Below are 23305 nucleotides of genomic sequence, written 5' to 3' on the forward strand. Positions count from 1 at the left end.
GCCTAAAGTGACTGGGTGATTGACCATCCCTAATTGCCTCTGAAGTGAGTTAATATTCATACAGATTCATGGGGATGAGAGACACAAGGCCAAACCAGGGAAGGAATTGCAGTTTTGCTCCCCTGCTGAACATTAGTGAACTAGATGTGATTTTACAACAACCTGGTAGTTTCATAGCTACTGTTGCTGAAACTAGTCTTTTTTCCTCTAATTCCAGATTTATTTAATTACTTGAATTTGAAATCCCCCTTTGGCATGGCCCAGAACTTTTGTAGTTAGTCCAGTAACAACCAGAACGTTACTATTGCACATGAATGAATGAAGCTGGTCAGTTGGGAAGAAGTAAGGTTTTATAACTAAGATGAAGCCTGCTTTAGTGACACATAAAGGTGACCATTCTGATTAGGTCCAAGCCATGAGATCCAGTAACATCTGAAGAATACAGAGGCTAACTACAATTCCTTGCTGTAGATCTCCTTCAAACCCACACCATTGAGTTTTGGCCTGTTCATGACCCCCAGTGGTCTCAACCACATTCAACTGTAACCCTGACCTACTGCCACTCAATGTGATTCTGTGACTCCTCCCATCCTAATTGTTTCAACAGATGCATGCACAAATCAGTCCTGATCCCCATGTGACAGAAGATCTGACCCCACTCCCACCTCTGGGGCCTGTCTGTGAACTTCCTGTAAACTGTGACCTTCCTGAATTCCACTGCGATAGAATGGGATTTGACTGCAAGGAGTGTGCAGGGCCCTATCTATTATGCACAACACCTTGGATCTTGTAGGCAATCTTGGGGTCGGAGCCCACATACAAAAGATACTGTAGCTCCCATACTTTGCCCTCTCCAGATCTACTTACAACACAAAAGGAGGCCATTTGGTCCATCAGGTCTATGCCAGCTCTCAGAGCAATCTCATCAATCCCATTCCCCCACTTATTTCTCTGTAACTTGCAACTGTTTATAACTGTTTTTTGTAATCTTTTCCATATGAACATACACTTGTGAAATTAGGAATTTCTGTAATGGGTACAAGTGCTCCTGACTGCGAAGGCTGACTGTGTAATGGTCCCACCAACAAACTTGAGGCCTAACAGTAGAAAGAAATGTATAAATAAGTGACTTAAACACGAATGTATAAGACTGAGTGAGAGACACTGAAGATATGGATTTAGGTTAGGACAGTTTCATTCAGAGATATTATGAAGTTCATTAATGGAAAGCAGTGCAATTTACTGGAATGTTATTCAGAGGAAACTTAAGAGCATCTTTTCATTCCAGAATTTTGATGTAAACAAAAATGTATTACCACAGAATAGTCCAAACAATCAAAATAGTTATCCTAGACTTTAAGATGACTGTAGTCTTTGTCCATGCACATCCTTACAAACTTCAACATCTTCTTCACTGGATATTCATACAGTTCCAAAAATAATTTCCAATAGCAAAGCATTAAATGTGCATCTGTTGCATACATTAGGTCAAAAATTATGTTGGAGACATCAATTGGTGGAAGAGTAGAATGATCTTCCCTGCCTAAAATTTGCCAACAAATGCTCTAGTTGAGTAACATTTAAATTCAATGGGCTGATGGCTCATACGACCTATGTTTCTATGAAGCTCTTTCATGTTGATTTGTTGAGTCCCAGATCTAGGAGTTTGCTTGGAATTATAGTATTGAAGGCAGAGCTGTAGTCAATAAACAATAGCCTAATGTACATGTCTTTACTGTCTAGATGCTACAGAGATGAGCATAAAGCCAGAGAGATGCATCTGTCGTAGACCTGTTTTGGTGGTAGGCAAATTGCAGTGGGTCGAGGTTGTCTTGGAGGCTGGAGTTAATGTGTGCCATGACCAGCCTCTCGAAGCACTTCATGATGGTGGATGTCAAAGTCAGAGGGTGGTAGTCATTAAGGCACGTTACCTTATTTTATTTTAGGTACTGGAATGATAGTCATCTTCTTAAAACAGATGGGAACCTCAGATTGAAGCAGGGAAAGTTTAAAAATGTCTGAAAACCCCCCACAGGTCCTCTTCATTTCTCTCCATAAATGCTGCCTGACCTGCTGAGTTCCTCCAGCATTTTGTGTGTGTTGTTTACAACATCTGCAGTCTCTCTTGTGTCTCTATCTCTGATTAATTAGTTTGTGTGCAACATGAAGTTATTGCTTGAACTGAATCTCCCAATCTACGCCATCTGCAATATGTAGACCACCCAGTTCCACATTCATAGCAACACCAGTGTCAGCTCACTCATGTTAGTCCTTCATCAATGACTTTGTGACTTTTGGTTTGATTATTCAGTGTATTAAAGTTCTGTTGTCCAAATCCTATCATGTACACATTTCATTAACCCATGATCATTATCTTACATTAACTACTCTGTTCCCCAGCATCTCAGTTTCAAAATTCCCAGGGCTGGAATTTCCTTGGAATTTCTATACATTTTAATCTGGGATTTTTGTTTTGATTAATAGTTAAATGAAATGGATCTGGTTTTACATGTTGCTCTTTAGGTTTCTTCATGTCCAGCAATTTTGAAATTGCAAATAAGTTAACGTTCATTTTTCACAAGCGTTTATAACATTGCTAACATGTAGTGGCAAGAGGGAATGATCTGTCAATTTATTATTGTTACACAATTAATTATTATTACAGACAACAAGCCAGTACACTGATAATTGTTTAAAAAATTGAAGGGGAAAATCACATGGATTGGAGTGTGAACTGTGTAATTATGTGATGAATATTCTGATAGCACTTTCCTATTCCACTGCAGGAGATATAACATCTACCCTTACACCTTTTCCCTTTTCACCATCCAGAGACCCACACAGCCTTACCAGGTGAAGCAGTAATACATTTGCATGTCATTCCTATTTAGAGTATTGCTTTCACTGTTCACCATGTGGTCTTTGCTATATTGGTGAAACCAAATGCAGGTTGCATGACTCCTTTGCAGAACACCTGTGTTCACTCTGGAAGGAGCTTGTACTTGTCAGTCATTTTAATTCTTCTTCGCATTTCCAATCTGACCTCTGTGTTTAGCCTCTTTTGGTGTTCCAATGAAGCTCTGTGTTAGCTCCAGGAACAGCATTTCATCTTCTGCACTTTGTAGCCCTCGGGACTCAATATTGAACTCAACAATTTCAGATAAGTAGCCTGGCCTGTTGTGATGTAAGGTCATCCACCATTAACTCAGTTTCTCTCTCCACAGATGCTACCTAATTATCATTCTCTTTTGTTTCAGATTTTCAGCAACTCTGTTGGTCTGCATCTCACAGCTCCAGCAATTTTTTTTATGTTTTGTTTTTTCCCTCTGCTGCCATCTATAAATTTCCCGATGACACCACTGCTGTTGGCAGAGCCTCAGATGGCGATGAGGAGATGTACAGGAGTGAGATTGATCGGTTGGTTGAGTGGTTTCACAACAACAACCTCACACTCAAAATCAGCAAGACCAAGGAATTGATTGTGGACTTCAGGAAGGGGAAGTCAGGAGAACACACACCACAAGCAACAACAACCCACACTCAACGTTTCAGGAACAGTTTCTTCCCCTCCGCCATCAGATTTTTGAACCCATGAACACTACCTCATTATTCCTCTTTTGCACTATTCATTTATTTTTGTAACTTATAGTAATTTTTATGTCTTTATGTCTTGCACTGTACTGCTGCTGCAAAATAATAAATTTCACGACAGATGTCAGTGATAATAAACCTGATTCTGATTCTGATCTTTATGCTCCTGCAGACAGACCAGCTTTGATGAACAAGCATTCAATAAATGGCATGGCCCGAGGGAATGATGAACTGAGTGACCTTGGGGCACAAGACCATAGTTCCCTGAAAGTGGCAGCACAGGTGGGAAATGTGATGAAAAAGGCATTTAGAATTCTTGCCTTCTTAAGCCATAGCATAGAATATACAGTAAGAGCTGGGATGTCACATTATAGGTTTATAAAACATTGGTTAGGCCACACCTGGAATATTGTGTGCAATTTTGGTCACTACACTATTGGAAGGGTGTGATTGCATTGAAGAGGATGCAGCAGAGACTCACCAGGATGTTTCCTGGATTGGAGCAATATAGTTATAAGCAAGGATTGGATAGGCAGAGTTTGTTTACCCTGAATCAAAGGAAACTGAGGGGTGAGGGGTGACCTGATATAGATACATAGAACATGGAACAGCACAGCACAGGAACAGGCCCTTCAGCCCATGATGTTGTGCTGAACTATTTAACTTAGTAATCAAATGCCCAACAAAAGTATTCCTTTCTGCCTACACAATGTCCATATCCTTCCATTTCCTGCATATTCACTTGCCTATCTAAGAGCCTTTTGAAACATCTCTATTGTATTTGCCCCCACCATCACCCTTGGCCGCCCATTCCAGGCACCCACCACACTTTGTGTAGAAAACTTGCCCTGCACATTTCCTTTGAACATATTCTCTCTCACCTTAGATGCATGCCCTCTGGTATTAAACATTTCAATCCTGGGAAAAAGATACCAGCTGTCTATCTATGCCCCTCATAATCTTATAAAACTTTATCAGATCTCCCCTCAGCCTCCACCGCTCCAGAGAAAACAACCCAAGTTTGTCCAACCTCTCCTTATAGCACATGCCCTCTAATCCAGACAGCATTTTCCACACCCTCTCCAAAGCCTCCACATCCTTCCTGTAATGGGGCAACCAGAATTGAATACAATACTCCAGATCTGGCCTAACTAGAGTTTTATAAAGCTGCAACATAACTTCCCAGCTCTTGAACTCAGTTCCTCAACTAATAAAGGCAAGCATTCCATAAGCCTTCTTTACCATCCAATCAACTTGTGTAGCCATTTTCAGGGAGCTATGGATGTGGACCCCAAGATCCCTCTGCACATCAACACTTTTAAGGGTCTTGCCATGAACAGTGTACTGTCCCTTTACATTTGATCTCCCAAAGTGCAACACTTCACATTTGGCCGGGTTAAACTCCATCTGCCATTTCTCCTCCCCATATCTGCAACTGATCTATATCCTGCTGTATTCTTTGCCAGTCTTCTACACTATCCACATCACCACCAATCTTCATATTGCCTGCAAACTTACTAACCCATCCATCTATTTTTTCATCCAGGTCATTTATATATGTTACAAACAGCAGGGATCCCAGTATGTATTGCTGTGGAACACCACTAGTCACAGACTTCCAGTCAGAATAAGTCCCATCGACCACTACCCTCTGTCTTCTATGGGCAAGCAAATTCTGAATCCAAACGTCCAATTCATTGTGGATCCCATGCATCTTAACCTTCTGGATGAGCCTCCCATGAGGGACCTTGTCAAACACCTCACTAAAATCCACGTAGACAACATCCACAGCTCTACCTTCATCAATCACCTTCATCACCTCCTCGAAAAACTCAATTGTTAGTAAGACATGACTTTTCACACACAAAGCCATGCTGACTGTTCCTAATTAGGCCATGGTTTTCCAAATGCTCATAAATCTTATCCCTAAGAATCCTCTCCAGTAACTTCCCTACCACTGATGTAAAACTCACTGTACTGTTGTTTCCAGGATTATCCCTATTTCCCTTCTTGAATAATGGAACAACATTTACTACTTGCAAATCCTCTGGGACCTCGTCTGTGGCTCGAGAAGACATGACGATCTTGGTCAAGGCCCCGGCAATCTCATCTCTTGGCTCTCTCAATAACCTGAGGTGTATCCGATCAGGCCCTGGGGACTTATCCACCTTAATGTTCTTTAAGAGACCACACTACCTCCTTTAACAAGAACAGCCCTAGCAAAGTAGCACGCTCCATACTGATCTTCCTATTCTCCACATCCTTCTCCGAGGCAAACACTGATGTGAAGTACTCATTCAGGACCTCTCCCAAGTCCTCCGCCTCCAAGCACATGTTCCCTCCTTTATCCTTGAGTGGTCCTACCCCCTCCCTAGTTATCCTCTTGCTCTTGATGTATGTATAGAATGCTTTGGGATTCTCTTTAATTCTACTTGCCAAGGACCTTTCATGGCCCCTCCTGGCTCTCCTAATTATCTTCTTGAGTTCTTTCCTGGCTTCTTTAAAATCATCAAGGGCTCTGTTTGATTTTAGCTTCCTAAACCTTACATGCACTTCATTTTACTTCTTGATTAAATTCACCACCCCTCTCGACACCCAAGGTTCCCATCCTTGTCCTTCCTTCTTACCGGACCATATCTGCCCTGGACTCTGTGCAGTTGATCCTTAAACACCCTCCACATGTCAGATGTGGACTTGCCCAAAAACAGCTGCTTCCAATTAACTCTCCCTAGTTCCTGCCTAATGCTCTCGTAATGTGCCCTTCTCCAATTTAATACTCTCCCACAAGGTCCATACTTGTCCTTATCAATAGCTACCTTAAAACTTAAGGAGTTCTGGTCACTGTTCCCTAACTGTTCTTCCACTGAAAGGCCAGTTACCTGGCCAGGCTCATTACCCAACACCAGGTCCAGTATGGCCCCTCCCCTTGTTAGACTATCTACATATTGATTTAAGAAACCCTCCTGGATGCACCTAACGAATTCTGTCCTGTCTAACCCTCTTACACTAAGGCGGTTCCAGTCTATATTGGGGAAGTTGAAGTCACCTACTACAACAATCCTGTTGATTTTACATCTTTCCCTAATCACCTGCATATCTGTTCCTCAGTGTCCCAGAGGCTATTGGGGGATCTGTAGTATAATCCTGTCAGAGTAATTGAATCTTTCTTTCTTCTGAATTCTATCATTGAATGAGCCTTCAATTATGTCCCCTCTGAGTGCAGTTGTGACATTGTCCCTGAAAAATAGTGGAACTCTCCCATCCCTTTATCTCCTTCTCTATCTTTTCTAAAACATCAAAATCCTGGAAGATTAAACATCCAGTCCTGTTCCACTTTCAACCAAGTCTCTGTTATGGACACAATATCATTGTTCTATTTACTGATTCATGCTCTAAGTTCATCATCCTTACCCACAATACTCCAAGCCTTAATATACACATACCATACACACAGGTATGTAAGATAATGAGGGGGATAGATAGGGTAGAGAGTAAAAATCCTTTTCCCACGATAATGGTGTCTGAGACCAGAGAACATAGTTTTAAGGTGACAGCTAGGAGGTTTCGAGGGATCTGAGGAAGCGCTTTTTCAGACAGATGATAGTTAAGAGTCTGAAATGCACTGCATGAAGAGTTGGTGGAGACAGAAACTCTCACAACGTTTAAGAGGCATCTGGACAAGCACTTGATATGCCAAGGCATAGAAGGCTATGAACCTAATGGGGGGGTAAATGGGATTTGTATAGCCAGGTATGACAGGTGGCATAGATGTGGTAGGCTGAAGGGCCAATTTCTGTGCTGTATGACTCCATGACTCTCTCTAGCTCTCTCTTAGGTAGAACCAAAAACAGTTGTGCAATCTGGATAACCTTAATGTACCCAATCACAGACATTTTTTTCAGTTCTGTTGAAGTATCATCAACCTGAAACTTTTACTTGTTTCCTCACTCCACTGCTGCTGACAGACCTTCTGAGAGTTTCCAGCATTTTGTTATTTCAGATTTCCAGCATCTGCAACTTTCTGTTTTCCAAATATTGTCAATCTGATAGGGAGAGTGAACAGCAATCACACTACGTGTAATTTAAAGGTTGGCTTTGCGCAGTAAGAGTAAGGGAATAAAATGGCGATGTTGCAGCTTCCAATTCATCTTCAAGTGTTTGGACATTCTTCAAAAATTGGGATCGGTTTGAATAATGCTTTCAATTTTTTTCTGACAGATCTAGGACCTGAAGAAAAATGTGAACTTTTGAAAGATTCCATTTTTGACATGTTATTGAAATGAGAACTACTAAATATTTATAACGGCAATAAGCTTTGAGGAAGAAAAGAATCTAGTGCTGAATATAATACAAATAAGTCTGGGAGATAGGACAGTCTGATGAAAAATATGATGAATGAGCCTGGAAACAGAAGAAACCATTGATTGGAAATCATTGGAATTTAGGGAATCTGATGCAGAAGTAAAGGTATTGAAAATCGTCAAAAAACTTAAGAGCTTTGTATTAAAGAAAATGGAACAAGTTAGCCATCAGCATCTAAAAGAAAGAGCAATGGAAACAAATAAATAATAAATTTACAATAGGATTCATGAAACCTGAAGAAAGAAAAATCTGTTTGGAACACTGTACTGACACATTATACAAAAGAAAAGGAGTTATTGTACAATTTGTTGCAAATCAAAGAACAATCAAATTCAAGTTCACAGCATGAAACTGAAGTCACTGGTTAAATTTTAATGTTGATATTGTAGCGACTCACCGTCCGGTCAGGTGAACCGGCTTGGCAGTCGGGTCGCATGGCGTCGGAGCGACGAGGCCCAAGATGGCGGCGGGCCTCGTCTTTCCCAAGCGATGGGGAGAACCCGCGCGCGGGTAAGACTTGATGACGTAGTACTTACGTCATTGTCGGTTGCATTGGGTGGGAACAGTCTCCCTTAAAAGGCCCATGCAAGGCGGGAAAATAAACCAGTTCTTGTTTGACAATCCTTCGACTAGCGTCTTGTTTTATTTCGTGGTAGCAGCTGCTACATTGGTGATCCCGATGGTCCAAACGGATTTTGGATCCGCGCAATGGACCACAACGCAGCAGCCAACACAGTGGCCCTCAAGCTGCCCACCTTTTGGACACTTCGTCCCAGCATCTGGTTTGACCAGGCCGAAGCGCAATTCCACCTTCGGCAGATCATCTCCGACTCCACGAAGTACTACCATGTGGTTAGCTCTCTGGACCAAGAGACAGCCGCCCAGGTCAGAGACTTCATCCAGTCGCCTCCGGAGGAAGATAAGTACCCGGCTTTCAAAGACCTTTTGATTCAGACCTTCGGCCTCTCCCGTCGTGAGCGCACCGCCCGCCTGCTTCATCTGGATGGCCTGGGGGACAGATCCCCATCCGCCCTAATGAATGAGATGCTGGCATTGGCCGAGACCTGGACTTCGTGTTCATTTACTTAGATGACATACTGATCGCCAGCCGTAACCGCCAAGAACACCTTTCCCACTTCCGCCAGCTGTATTCCCATCTCCGCGATTTCAGTCTCATGATCAACCCGTCCAAGTGCCAATTTGGACTTGACTCTATCGATTTCCTCGACCACGAATCACCAGCGACGGAACAACACCCCTACCCGCCAAGGTAGACGCTATCCGCCATTTTGCCTGCCCCAACACGGTCAAAGGCCTACAGGAATTCCTTAGGATGGTCAACTTTTACCATCGGTTCATCCCTGCAGCAGCCTGTATCATGCACCCTCTGTTCTCGCTGATGGCTGGTAAGGGCAAGGACATCACCTGGAATGACGAGGCTGCGGCTGCCTTCATTAAGGCCAAAGATGCCCTGGCAGATGCCACGATGCTTGTACACCCTAGGACAGACGTCCCAACCGCCCTCACGGTGGACGCGTCCAACACCACAGTTGGTGGGGTACTGGAACAGCTAATCGAAGGCCATTGGCAACCCTTGGCATTTTTCAGCAAGCACCTTAGACCACCCGAACTGAAATACAGCGCTTTTGATTGGGAACTTCTAGCGCTGTATCTGGCAGTCCGGCATTTCCGATACTTTCTAGAAGGCAGGCCTTTCACCGCTTTCACCGATCATAAGCCTTTGTCCTTTGCCTTCTCCAAAGTCTCCGATCCCTGGTCAGCTCGTCAGCAGAGACACTTATCCTACATTTCCGAATTCACAACGGATATCCAACATGTCTTCGGAAAGGATAATGTCGTTGCTGATGCACTTTCCAGACCGACCATCCACAACCTGTCTTTGGGTGTCGACTACATGGCCCTAGCTGACGCACAGCAAGCTGACGACGAGCTGCCCAGCTACAGAACCGCAGTCTCGGGCCTGCAGCTCCGAGATTTCTTGGTTGGTCCAGGTCAGCAGACCCCACTTTGCGACATTGCGACAGGTCAGCCCCGCCCTATAGTCCCTGCAGCCTTTTCAACTCGGTACATGGATTGGCCCACCCGTCCATCAGATCAACTGTCCGACTGGTCGCCAGCAAGTTTGTCTGGCATGGCCTGCGCAAACAGGTCAGTGAGTGGGCCAGGACTTGTCCGCACTGCCAGACATCGAAAATCCAATGACACGCCAAAGTCCCGCCACAGCAGTTCGAGCCTACTCGTAGGAGGTTTGACCACATACATGTCGACCTTGTGGGCCCTCTGCCGGTTTCAAGAGGAGCCCGGTACCTCCTTACCATCGTGGACTGGTTCACGAGGTGGCCAGAGGCAACCCCCCTGACTGACATCACGACTGATTCCTGCGCCTGGGCGCTGCTCACAACTTGAGTCTCATGTTTTGGTGTTCCGGCTCACATCACTTCAGACAGAGGTACACAATTCACTTCCAGTCTCTGGTCTGCATTAGCGAACCTGCTAGGGACGCAGCTGCACACCACCACGGCCTACCATCCTCAATCAAACGGGTTGGTGGAACGTTTTCACCGCCATCTGAAATCAGCCTTGATGGCCCGCCTGAAGGGTCCTAACTGGGTTGACGAGCTGCCTTGGGTCCTGCTCGGCATACGCAATGCCCCCAAAGAAGACCTCCACGCTTCGTCAGCTGAGCTTGTGTACGGGGAACCCCTAGTTGTCCCAGGGGATTTCATACCTGCCCTTCGAGGCCAAGGGGAACAACCCCCAGCGGTTCTGCAAAGACTGCGTGAGAAGCTCGGCAACTTGGCTCCGATTCCCACCTCGCGGCACGGTCAAGCCCCATCCTGCCAGCCCAAAGAACTACGAGACTGTAAGTTTGTTTTCGTTCGCGGGGCACACCTCGGGCGCCATTGCAACGACCATATGAGGGACCGTTCCGAGTCATCAGGAATAATGGATCCACCTTTATTTTGGACGTTGGGGGCAGGGAACAGGTTTTCACGACGGACCGCCTCAAACCGGCCCATTTAGATCTGCAACAACCGGTCGAGGTTTCAACGCCGTGACGCAGAGGCCGACCCCCTAAGTGGCGGCTGGCACAGTCCGCGGACCTTGGGGACTGTATCACCGGTTCTGGGGGGAGTTGTGTAGCGACTCACCGTCCGGTCAGGCGAACCGGCTCGGCAGTCGGGTCGCGCGGCGTCGGAGCGACGAGGCTCAAGATGGCGGCGGGCCTCGTCTTTCCCAAGCGATGGGGAGAACCCGCGTGTAGGAAAGACTTGATGACGTAGTACTTACGTCATTGCTGGTTGCATTGGGCGGGAACAGTCTCCCTTAAAAGGCCCGCGCAAGGCGGGAAAATAAACCAGTTCTTGTTTGACAATCCTTCGACTAGCATCTTGTTTTATTTCGTGGTAGCAACCGCTACAACATATTGGTTTATGATAGGTAATGGCAAAGATTGGATATCATCAACAATAGTAAATAAAATAATTCTGTGTACAGCAGATCACCTATACAGGTGAATAATATAAATTATTCAGATGTTAATGAAGATGATTTCACAGTTGGTTGAAATAAAAGTAACAGGGCTTCCAAGATCAGACAAACCAATGAAAGGGAAGTGTTTTAGCAAATGCATATACAGAAGCACAATATTGAATGTTTAATTAATGGTGTGCCAAAACATGTTGTCCTCTAAAGGTTTGAGGGCAGAGGTACCATTTCTATCCCAAAATGACTTCTGATACAAAATAAAAGCAGAAAATGCTGGAAACATTCAATAGATCAGGCAGCATTTGTAGAAAGAGAGTTAATATTTCAAGACAAAGTCCCTTCTAAAACTGCTGAAGAATCTTTGAGATGAAATGTTAACTCTGTTTCTCGTTCCACAGCTGCTATCTAACCTGCTTAGTATTTCCAGCATTCCTTATTAATTTCTAGCATTTGTAACCTTATTAATTTTCTTTGGCTTCTAATACACATGCACATACTTGTGGAGCAAAGCTGCATTGGACTGCAGCAGTGCTTGAATAGAGGTAGTGGTAAATGTACAGATAACATAGCTGTACAGTTAATATCAGTTCTGTTACACTGGCTACCAAGATTCAGCAAACCCTGAGACTGACACCAAACTGTACACCAACATAGCTGTACGGTTAATATCAGTTCTGTTATACTAGTCAGCTATATGGTTAACCAAGCTAATAACTGGGATGAATGGGTGGTCTATTCTCGATTTGAACAGTCATGTAACATTAGTAAGATAACACCAGCTGAACAGATAACACAAGTGAGTGTATGGATTACAGCCACAGGTGTACAAATAACATCAGCTGTGCAGACTACACCAGTGAATATACAGATTATACTCCTGACAGTACAGATATCACTAGCTCTACAGATTAAGACCACTGTATAGATAGTTCTAGTAAGAGTACAGACAACACAAGCAAGTGTACAGATAACACTGACTCTACGGTTAACACCAATGAATGTACAGATAACACTGACCGTACAGTTAATGTAAGACAAGACAAGATATCTTTATTAGTCACATGTACATTGAAACACACAGCGAAATGCGCCTTTACATCGAGTGTTCTGGGGACAGCCCTCAAGTCTCACCACACTTCCAGCGCCAACATGGCATGCCCACAACTTCCTAACCTGTACGTCTTTGGAATGTGGGAGGAAACCGGAGCACCCAGAGGAAACTCACGCAGACACATGGTGAGAACGTACAAACTCCTTACAGACAGCGACGGGAATTGAACCCGGGTCGCTGGCACTGTAAAGCGTCACGCTAACTGCTACACTACTGTGCCTGCCAACAGTGAATGTACAAATAACACTGACTGTTCAGTTAACAGTGAATGTACAGGTAATAGTGACTATAATGCAAGCAAGTATAGGGACAACAACAGTGAGTGTACAGATAACATTAACTGTACAGGTAATATTAGCAAATGTACTGACAACACAAGCCGATGCATAGATAACATTAACTGTACAGATAACACTAGAGAGTGTATAGATAACAGCAGTGATTTTACAGGGAACACCAGCTATACAGATATCACTACTAAGTATGCAGATAACTCCAGCTGCACAGGTAACACTAGTGAGTATACAGAAAACATTGGCTTATAATGGTACTTATATAGATAACAATGCAAGTGTACAAATACTTGCGAGTTGGAAAAAGACAGACTTGGCAGATTGTAAACTGGTGAATTTATTTCAGAGATTTCAGAAAACACTGCAAATCTGGAGCTCAGATTTTCAGCAAACATCCCAAACTAATTATATTCAAGAGCCTGAAATTCCTTTCATCAGAACTTTTTGAAATGATCTTCAAAAACTTTCTGGGTTAGTTGCTGATCAATTTCTATCAACTGTCAGTTTGCTGCCACAATTGACTGGTGCCTTCCAATCCTTTAAAGTTGCTGGTCTACAACAAGTGGGCGGCACGGTAGCATAGCGGTTAGTGCGACGTTATTACAGTGCCAGCGATCGGGGTTCGATTCCCGTCGCTGTCTGTAAGGAGTTTGTACATTCTCCTGTGTCTGCATGGGTTTCCTCCGGGTGCTCTGGTTTCCTCCCACATTCTAAAGACATACGGGTAGGTTAATTTGAGTTTAAAATGGGCGGCGCGGACTCGTTGGGCCGGAAGGGCCTGTTACCACGCTGTAAATAAATTTTTTAAAAAAATTTTTAAAAAAGTGGCATGCTGGATGCTGAAGGGTCTGTCCTGACTGCTAGGTTGCTGCATAGACCAGCTGCTTTCCATCATGGGTAACAAGCCTTCCCCTTTGTAATAATGCAAAAACCCATCTGGTTCACTAATGTCCCTAAGGGAGGGAAATCTTCCATTCTTACCCAGTCTGACTTACTTAAGACTTCAGATCCACAAACCCTGAATGCCTGGAGTAAGCCACTCATTTCGAGGGTAATTACAGATGAGCATTGAATGCTGGACTTGCCAATGATACCGAGACCCTGAAAAATGAATTTTAAAAAATCCTTTATACTTTTGTAACAACTATCCCAACATGTCCTTGACTTAAGGTGAGAAGCAGGAGTTTTAAGGTAATCTGAGGTGTAATTTAGGTGTAATGAGGTGCATATAGACAACTTCTACCATCCTGCCTTCATCGATCTCCTTTGTTACCTCCTCAAAAAACTCAATGATACAGGATTTTCCCCCACACAAAGCCAAACTGATTATCTCTGATCAATCTATCTTTCCAAGTATACATAAATCCTGTCCCATAAATCTTGTCCAAAAATTTCCCTACCACCGAATTAAAGTTCACTGGCTTATCCCTGCTTCCTTTCTTAAATAAATTAACATTAGCTATCCTCCAGTTTTCCAGCACTTCACCTGTAGCTAACAAACAAACAAACATGCAAAAATCACCATCAGGGTCCAGTTATCTCATCACTTGCTTCCCAGTGCAACCTGGGATAGATCTCATCTGACCCAGGGAATTTACCCACCTTTATACATTCCAAGACATATGACATCTCTACCTTCTTAATCCTGACATGCTCCAGACTATCAAACTACCCCTCTCTCTCCTTAATAACTCTTTATTCTCCTTACCCTTCTCCTTGGTGAATATAGACAAGTAGTCATTTAGGACCATGTCCACATCCCTTGGCTCCTCACATACATTACCCCTTTCCTTGGCTACTTTCTTCCTAATTTACTTAGAATGACTTTGGATTCTCCTTAATCATAACTGCCAAGGATACTTCATGTTCTCTTTTTGCCCTCTTAATTTATTTCTTAAATACCCTCCTGCACTCTTTATATTCCTCAAGGGATAGATGCTTATTCCTGTCATATGCTTTGCTCTTTTTTTCTGATCAAACCTTCAATAACCTTTGTCATCCAAGGTTCCCTAATCTTGCTATCTTTTCCTTTCATCTTTCACATGTTGTCCCTGAACTTTGCTAACTCTCTTTTGAAAGGTTCTCATGTCAGATGTTGTTTTATCCACAAGCATCTGCTCCCAATCTACTTTTTCCAGGTCTGTTCCCCCAGTTTAGTTTCTAAGCTTGAGGACCAACCTTATCCCCTTTCTATTGCCACCTTGAAACTTACAGAATTATGGTCACTGTTCCCAAAGTGTTCCCCAACCAACACTTCCACAACCTTCCAGGTTTCATTTCTCAAGATAGGGTCAAGCACAACCCCTTCTGTGCCCAGTCTATCTGGATATTGTCTCAAAACAGTATCTTGGACATACTTAACTAACTGTACCTCATCTAAGGCAATCTCAGTCAATATCACCATGGTGGTCTGAAGGGTCTGTTTCTGTGCTATACAACTCTATGACTCACTGACCATGACTCTAAAATGCTTCATCCAAATGGCTGCTAGTAGTTGTCATTACATTGCATGCCATAATGCCTTTATCAGTAAGGCTTCCAGTAGAAGTCACACCACAAATTACTATGTCTGCATAATGTACTGATTTTACGTCCAAGGTATTCAAACAATGATTGCCACAGAACCGACCTCTGCACCCGATATATTTTTGACAAAAAGACCATGAACAGAAATAGAGATAATAATGAAAAAATCTTATATTTAGACTATTTTAAATTTTTAAATTAAATTTAAATTTTTAAATTTAAATTTTATTTACAGCGTGGTAACAGGCCCTTCCGGCTTAACGAGTCCGCGCCACCCATTTTAAACCCAAATTAACCTACCCGTACGTCTTTGAAATGTGGGCTGAAACCGGAGCACCCGGGGGAAACCCACACAGACATGGGAGAATGTACAAACTCCTTACAGACAGCGACGGGAATCGAACCCCGATCGCTGGCGCTGTAATAGCGTTGCGCTAACCGCTACACTACTGTGCCGTTTAAATAAAGTTATTCTATTTCATTAAACTACCAATCCTTGAAATATGCCCAAAAGAGCATTATAGGTTGAAACTATTTTCTTGTACATTTTCTTCTTTCTTCAGCTGTGAACAGCATTGTAATATGTAGGGAAAGTGCAGAAGAGGTATTGAATATGTAGAAATTTGATTATGCTATGAGACTGTCGGCAATGATTTTCATTATAGAATGTATTACAGTAATGTTTTTAAAAATTGTATTATATTTGGTAATGATATAACTCTTCTTCATTATCAAATTCACACGATAAGGTGTGCAATTTAATATCTGTCTTTCTGATAGAATCATTCATCAGTGTTCCCAATTTTCCTCAGATCTTTATTTCTTAAAATCTAAAATCCAATTTTGTAGTAAGAGTAATCTAGATAAACCGATAGATAATTGTGTTGCACACTGTACGCCTCCCTGATCTTTCCTCCATTTCCTTACACTTACACCAGTCTGTATATCTCACTTCTAAAACAAAATCATGCAGGTTACAGCTGTTTTATTACTTTTGCACCTTCTTTCCTTTCCACCCTTTTCATAATGTTCCCCAGCCAACACTTCCACAACCTGCCTGGTTTCATTTCTCAAGATAGGGTCAAGCGCAACCTCTTCTGTGCCCAGTCTATCTGGATATTGTCTCAAAACAGTATCTTGGACACACTTAACTAACTGCAACCCATCTAAGACAATCTCAGTCAATATCACCATGGTGGTCTGAAGGGTCTGTTTCTGTGCTATACAACTCTATGGCTCACTGACATCTTTACATCTGCCCAATTTCCTTTAAATATTGGGCAAGGTTCTTCACAGTACTAAATACATCAAAGCTTTCTGGACGAGTGGAAGCTATGATGCGGAATGACAGAGGAAACATGCTTGAGACTAATGATAAGTGAATAATTTGGAATGTGGATACAGGAGTCTGAAATCTGAATGAGCTGGTCTTTTGAAGTTGCTTCTAATGTTTCTACAGTCAAAATGTCCTCTCAATTAAAAGATACGGAGATAATATTTTCCCTGTTGTCACTGAACAGAATACTTTACCAGCAAACTTCCCTGTACAAACAACTCACAATACCTCGAATGTATTCTAAATGCTTTCCAAACATTAGATCACATTGATTACTGCTTTTGAGGCAAATGGAGCAGCCAATTGCAATATTCTTCAGACAGTAAATGAGATAAATGTCTGATCAATCCTTTTTTGTTGGTGCTGGTAATGGGAGAAATGTTGTTCTAGAGTCTCTTGCTCTTCTTTCAATATGTAATGGGTTTCTTATGTCCAGCTCAATAATCTTGTATGATCACACCCTAATGCCTCATTTAAAAGATGACCTGTTTCTAACACTGCCTAAGCTTTGTACTGAATTATTAATCTAAACTACAAATTTAAATCCTGTGGAGGTGCCTGGAGCCAGAATATTCAGTAAAAATGCTATCTTTCAGCCATGTAAATAGCTTAGACAGGTATTTCACTGTGAGCTTCATCATGAATTCTAAATACAGATTCAATGCTTGTAATAGTTCTGTTATCTGACTAGTAATTGAAAGTGTGAGTTCAAATTCTGCCACAGCAAGTTAAGTCTTCATAATCAATTTTAAAATAATATATGAAAAACACTGTACTTCTTCAGTAGGGTCCATTTGTAACTCCAGCTTCACACCAATTTATTGAACTCATTGGCCCTCTAATGTAACTTGTCAAAACACTAAACCAAAATTCAATGCAAAGAGTAACACATTCACCACCACACAGTGATTGAAATGACCAAGTCAAGACTTTGCCTTCTCTGGGCAATGGAAGATAAGCATTAAATGGTGGTCTTGCCAGAGAATCCGCATCCCCAAATTGAAGAAACAAACAGGCTTGCTGTCTGAATGGCTAGAGAATTGGCATTAGTAGCAAGATTAATCTGTGCCTACAGCTGCAAATGAATTTTGCAAAAGGGAGGTGGATGAAGAATGATAAGCATGAAAGTAGGATGTGCGTGACTGAAACTGGCCCTGTCCTGCAGAAACCCTTCCTGCTGCTAAAATTAGATGAGGAAAGAGAATGGAAATCAGTTCTCTTAATCTCAAGTTTAATCCTAAAAAGAACTGAAGCAAGAACAAACAGTTTATCGAGTCCACCCATTCCTTTTACAGACAGTCAAGCACTTATGGTTTGATGAGAGCAGTTTTTTAAAGCCTCAGTTTTATTACCAATTAACAATGCCTTGCCTACAGTGGGTTTAACTTAAACACTCCATGATTCATGTCCTTCTTACATGAAAGCAATCAAGATTGAATTTAAGGCTCTATAAAGATGTACTCCATAAAGATGTTAATTTTTCTCGAAAAAAAAACCCAAACCACACTTAATGTGATGGTTATGCTCTTTCCTTAAGCTAATATCGGGAAAAAATCTACCAATTACAAATTAATGAATTTAGAAATAACATTGGTTTGATAGGCCCAAAATTGCTCATTTTGCCAGGAGTTTGGCTGTGAATCATTCAACTTTTCTGTCACTTTGAAATGCTTTGAAATTACAGAAACCACCTTGAGATAAAAAAGAGAACATGTCTTTCAAAACTCTCATAGATAATTTTAGCTAAACAATCAATATCAGCAGAAACATTGTTTTGTTTTCTTACTGGAATTTTCATTAACATTCAACAGAGAGTGGAAACAGTGTTGTGGGAGACTCTGAGACAAGAAAAACAAAAATAACAAATACCATTTCACTCTCTTCACTCTCTGTAGCTAGCACTTCCAGTTGTTCTCCAAGGCAAAAATCAGATTTGCTAGTGCTACATTTTTCTTAGGTCCAGTCATCAAATTCCAGGGAAGGAAAAGTTCACCAATAAACACTGGCTTAAAAACAACCAGTAACGCTTTGAATCTGACCAGGCTTTAAACACAAACCCAAACAAGATTAATCAGCTGAAACAATGACTGTATTTCCTCCTCTCTTTTCCCTTAAACATATTGATCTGAGAGGAACAGACATTTAAACTTTACGCACAATTACAGTTCTGACCATTATCATCATTACAGAACTTCCAGGGATTCACTGAAAATATTCTTACTTTTCTTTGCCACTTTCCACAGCACTTCAACCAAATTGTTTCAGATTCAAAACTACCCCTACTACCAACCTGGTATAGCATGAGATAAAATTCAGCAACTGTCAGCATTTGTTTTCCTCTGAGGTGGTAGCCCCTCCAGTGATTAAACTAACTCATGACATAAGTTGGCCAGTTTGTTGCGTGTCTGTTCCAGGTAATTATGTCGTCAGGAATCAAACATTTTATCATTTTTACTGCAATGACAGCATTTGTGGCTCTTACAAGTGGCCTTTAAAAAACGTAATGAGGCACTTGTTGTAAACAGGCTCCTTACATGGTAGGCTTCATGTGTCACCACTTGTTGTGAAGTTGTCAATATATTCTTTATAGCCATGCTTACAACTTTGTTACGGGTAATGAACAGAGTATAACTATCCTCAATGCGTCAAGCTGATGACCGATTCATTTCAATTAGCTTTGGCTAAATAATTCATTTTTAAAGCTGTCATTCATTTCAAGGTACCTTGTTCGTATTGCATTACATTAATTAGGTTTGTGACCCTGGCTGCCTTATTCAGTTTTATTCATGTAATATGGACCCATTCCTTTGATCCTGATTGCTAAATTTGTTGAGACGTTAAACAATGCAAACATAAATGGAATATGTGCATTTTTAAAGCATAGGATGCTTTGGCCTAACTTTATTGGGCCATATCATCCTATACATCATCCCACTGCCAGCCTTGAAGTTATGGCAGTGAAATTTAGCACTTAGGAAACAACAGCAAATCTGCTGAACTCTCCCATGTGAGAGTGACTCAGTGGTGTCATCCATGTCACTCTCCAATCATCAGGGTCATGTGACCAATCCTCAAGCGCACTGATGATCTCACTTCCTTTGTTTCACAGGTCATTGGCATGGAACCACCAGACGATGCTTCTCAGCCATCTCCATCTTTAGGGTTGGTGGTGGCCTCACACCCATCCTTTATCTCAAGAAAGAATACAGCTGAGAAATGACTCCGGAGTTCCCAAATCAATCATTAGGGAAGAAGCAGGAATTTGAAAACGTTAACTTTTTTAAAATATGAGGTCCAAGTTCCGTCTTCATTTGGGGACACAAGAGAATGCAAGTGCTGGAACCTGGAGTAAAAATCAAATTCTGGAAGAACTCTGCAGGTCAAGCAGCATCTGTGGAGACAAAGGGACGGTCGATGTTTCAGGTTGAGACCCTGCGTTGGGTTTAGATAGCTCTAGTTGGGTGTCCTGGGGCGAAGTCTCGACACAAAAAGTCGACTAGACTTTTGCCTCCACAGATGCTGCCTGACCTCCTGAGTTCCTCCAACAGTTTGTTTTTTGCTTTGCCTTCATTTAAATGTTTGTCCAAACTTCCACTTTGTTTGTTAGCATTTTGAGCAAATAATTATCTGGGCACACAATATTTACGAAATTCACTCACCCCAGAGTAGGATCACTGAATGTTGGAGATTGCTCAATAGCTCCCAGCAGCCCAGCCATCTTTTGTCTCCTCTGAATACAATTGCTTCACATTGATATCAAATTGGATAAGTACTGCCTTAGTTAATTTTATATGTAGGCAGTGGACTGTTCCAGCTTCATTCCATCAGTCTAGGCTAGATTTAAAACTTGATCATGGAAGGAAAAGGCTGATACCAAAGAAATCAGACCACCTAATTTGCCATGTTTTGGCCATTTAAGCAGATATATAAATGACTTGCATTTTTTATAAAAAGTACTTACATTTGAATCAGAATCACTTCCATTGACACAAACAACATCTTGCTTTTGAATTGTTATAACGTCTTTTGATAGCTTTAGTCGGATGTCATAGGCATTCTCAGATTCCTCATCAAAAAGACGTGCGATACCAGTCTTAGTCTGCAAGACAAAAGAATTTTCTTTTGTAAAATATCACTTATTTCATAATTAATCTACAGTTTCACTAATAAATCATGCAGGCAGAAGATGCATTTCACTGTGTGTTTCAATGTACATGTAACTACTAAAGAAATCTTATCTTATTTTACAGTCCATGTTCATTCCCATGTTTTTGATTCACATTCCAAAACTATTTCCCCAGTTTTTCCTGCTGCCTTCTGGATTCATGGTCTTGCTTGGAAATAGCACAAATGCTCTCAGTCCTCTATAACTGACTCTTCATAAGTCCGTTTAAGTAGGCTGAATTTATTTTTCTCAGTCAATGCTGTGGTCACACAGAATTCATATACACTGAGGGATCACTACATCATGATTAGACACGGGCATCAGGACTGATTTTTCTCACCCCCTTACTTACCTGGGTGCCTTGACCATCCCCGTTAAGATCACCACATTCAGTATAGTCCAATGATTAAATCTGGGGTCTTCAGCTTTGTGCAACCATGTAAAATGTCAGCTAACACCTTTACTCGTTAAACCTTCAAGATAGACTGAGGGTCAATTTCACTCAGGTTATTGGCAGTGAAAGAGAAGTGGTAGCTGATAAACTTCACTACATACATTTACAAAAAATAGGAATCTAAATTCCATCCATCTCTTAAGAAGGAAGAATTCAGAAGATCTGCTGAAAGAGTTGGTGGATCATGGAAAATGGATTAAATTAAAAAGGACAGACTGGTTCTTTACTGCTCCAATATCATATTTCATTCTATTTCCAGTGGATGATTTTCCATATTTATAATCAAAAATGACCATCTTTAAATAACAATTTCAGATCCTAATGGCTCCTTGTATTAATACTACTTATACCATTGTTTTCATTAGTGACCAATGCCATTGTAACCAGAGGGCATTTAGATAAATGTAGTTCACATAATTGGAAAAGAAAATATTTTATTGATTTTTTAGGGCAGAATACGTTATGAGATGATGATAGCAGTGGTGTCATTGAATAGTAACACAGTATAACTACTTAAAAATTAATTGTTGTTCAGAGTAATCCTCAACATCATTTGCACATCTTTTGTCTACAATAATAAAAATAGAACATAGAACAATAAAGCACAGAACAGGCCCTTCGGCCCACAATGTTGTGCTGACATAGCTATTCCCCCCTACCTACAGAATTCTCTCTTCTCTCCTCTTCCATCGGGTAGAAGATACAGGTGCCTGAGGGCACGTACCACCAGACTTAAGGACAGCTTCTACCCCACTGTGATAAGACTATTGAACGGTTCCCTTATACAATGAGATGGACTATGACCTCATGACCTATCTTGTTGTGACCTTGCACCTTATTGCACTGCACTTTCTCTGTAGCTGTGACAGTTTACTTAGTACTGTTACTGTTTTTACCTGTACTACATCAATGCACTTTGTACTAACTCAATGTAACTGCACTGTGTAATGAATTGACCTGTACGATCGGTTTGTAAGACAAGCTTTTCACTGTACCTCGGTACAAGTGACAATAATAAACCAATACCAATACTAATACGAATGCCCATACCTCTCCATCTTCCTCTCATTTATGTGTCCATCCAAGCCCCTCTTAAAGACCCCAATGAGTTTGCCTCCACTACCCTATCAGACAATGCATTCCAGGCATCCACCACTCTCTGAGTAAAAAACTTACCCCTCACGTCTCTTCTGAAACTACCCCCTCTCACCTTAAATGCATGCCTTTGTGTGTGTTACATTTGAAATCATATTACATTTATATTACATTTGAAATCATATTTTTCATATTTGAAAGAGGCTGCACTTTAAACAACTAGAAACTATAATAACAAAGCTAATTCTGTAAGGATAAAATTTAAACAGAGTGGTATATTTTGGGTGTCCGGTTTTGTTCTCGGAACCCCAGGGACTAGCCACTGGTTTTTGAATATTCAAAGGGGTTCTGTCACTTGGAATGTACTCGCATTGTAAATATTTTATCCTGCAAAAGTTACCTGTCTACATTCAAAATGTTAAAGTTAAGTAGATAACTATAGCCATTGGAACTGTAAAAGTATAAAATATCACTACTGTTGAGTGTTGGAAGAGGAGAAACAAATTCTCCTGAAGATCTGCTGTGTTGAATATCTCCTTTTATATCTCCCAGCTACAGTCTATGAGCGGATTAGTCACAGACACAACATCCAGATGATGCTGAAGAACAACAGTGAGAACATTTCATGGCTTGCAGGTCGGCAGAGGTAGTAGTTGAAATACAAACATCTTAATGTTGTTCATGGAGCCCAGCAGAAACCTCCCTCCCCCCATCAGTTCCACGACTGAGTTAATGGAACCACAGCTGAAAGCCACAACACACACAGAACAAGATCAGGTAAACACACACACACACACACACACACACACATGCTCACACACTTAATTTTATTGGTAACACTGGGTTTGCAAACAGATGCACT

The 23305-nt window shown here is 41.6% G+C and overlaps 1 protein-coding gene across 1 annotated transcript in view; it reads right to left on the reverse strand.

Annotated features, from left to right (window-relative positions):
- The window catches only part of sntg2 (syntrophin, gamma 2), a 226240-nt gene extending 204596 nt beyond the window's left edge, over positions 1-21644 (reverse strand). Inside the window, exons 1-2 of the mRNA XM_052025436.1 lie at positions 21576-21644; positions 20691-20828 (exon numbers count right to left, since the gene is read on the reverse strand). Of these exons, the coding sequence (XP_051881396.1) occupies positions 20691-20828; positions 21576-21644 (207 nt within the window). The remainder of the gene's footprint in view (positions 1-20690; positions 20829-21575) is intronic.
- Between the last annotated feature and the right edge of the window lie 1661 nt (positions 21645-23305).

Source organism: Pristis pectinata, chromosome 10 (assembly GCF_009764475.1).
Source record: "Pristis pectinata isolate sPriPec2 chromosome 10, sPriPec2.1.pri, whole genome shotgun sequence".
Lineage (NCBI taxonomy): Eukaryota > Metazoa > Chordata > Chondrichthyes > Rhinopristiformes > Pristidae > Pristis > Pristis pectinata.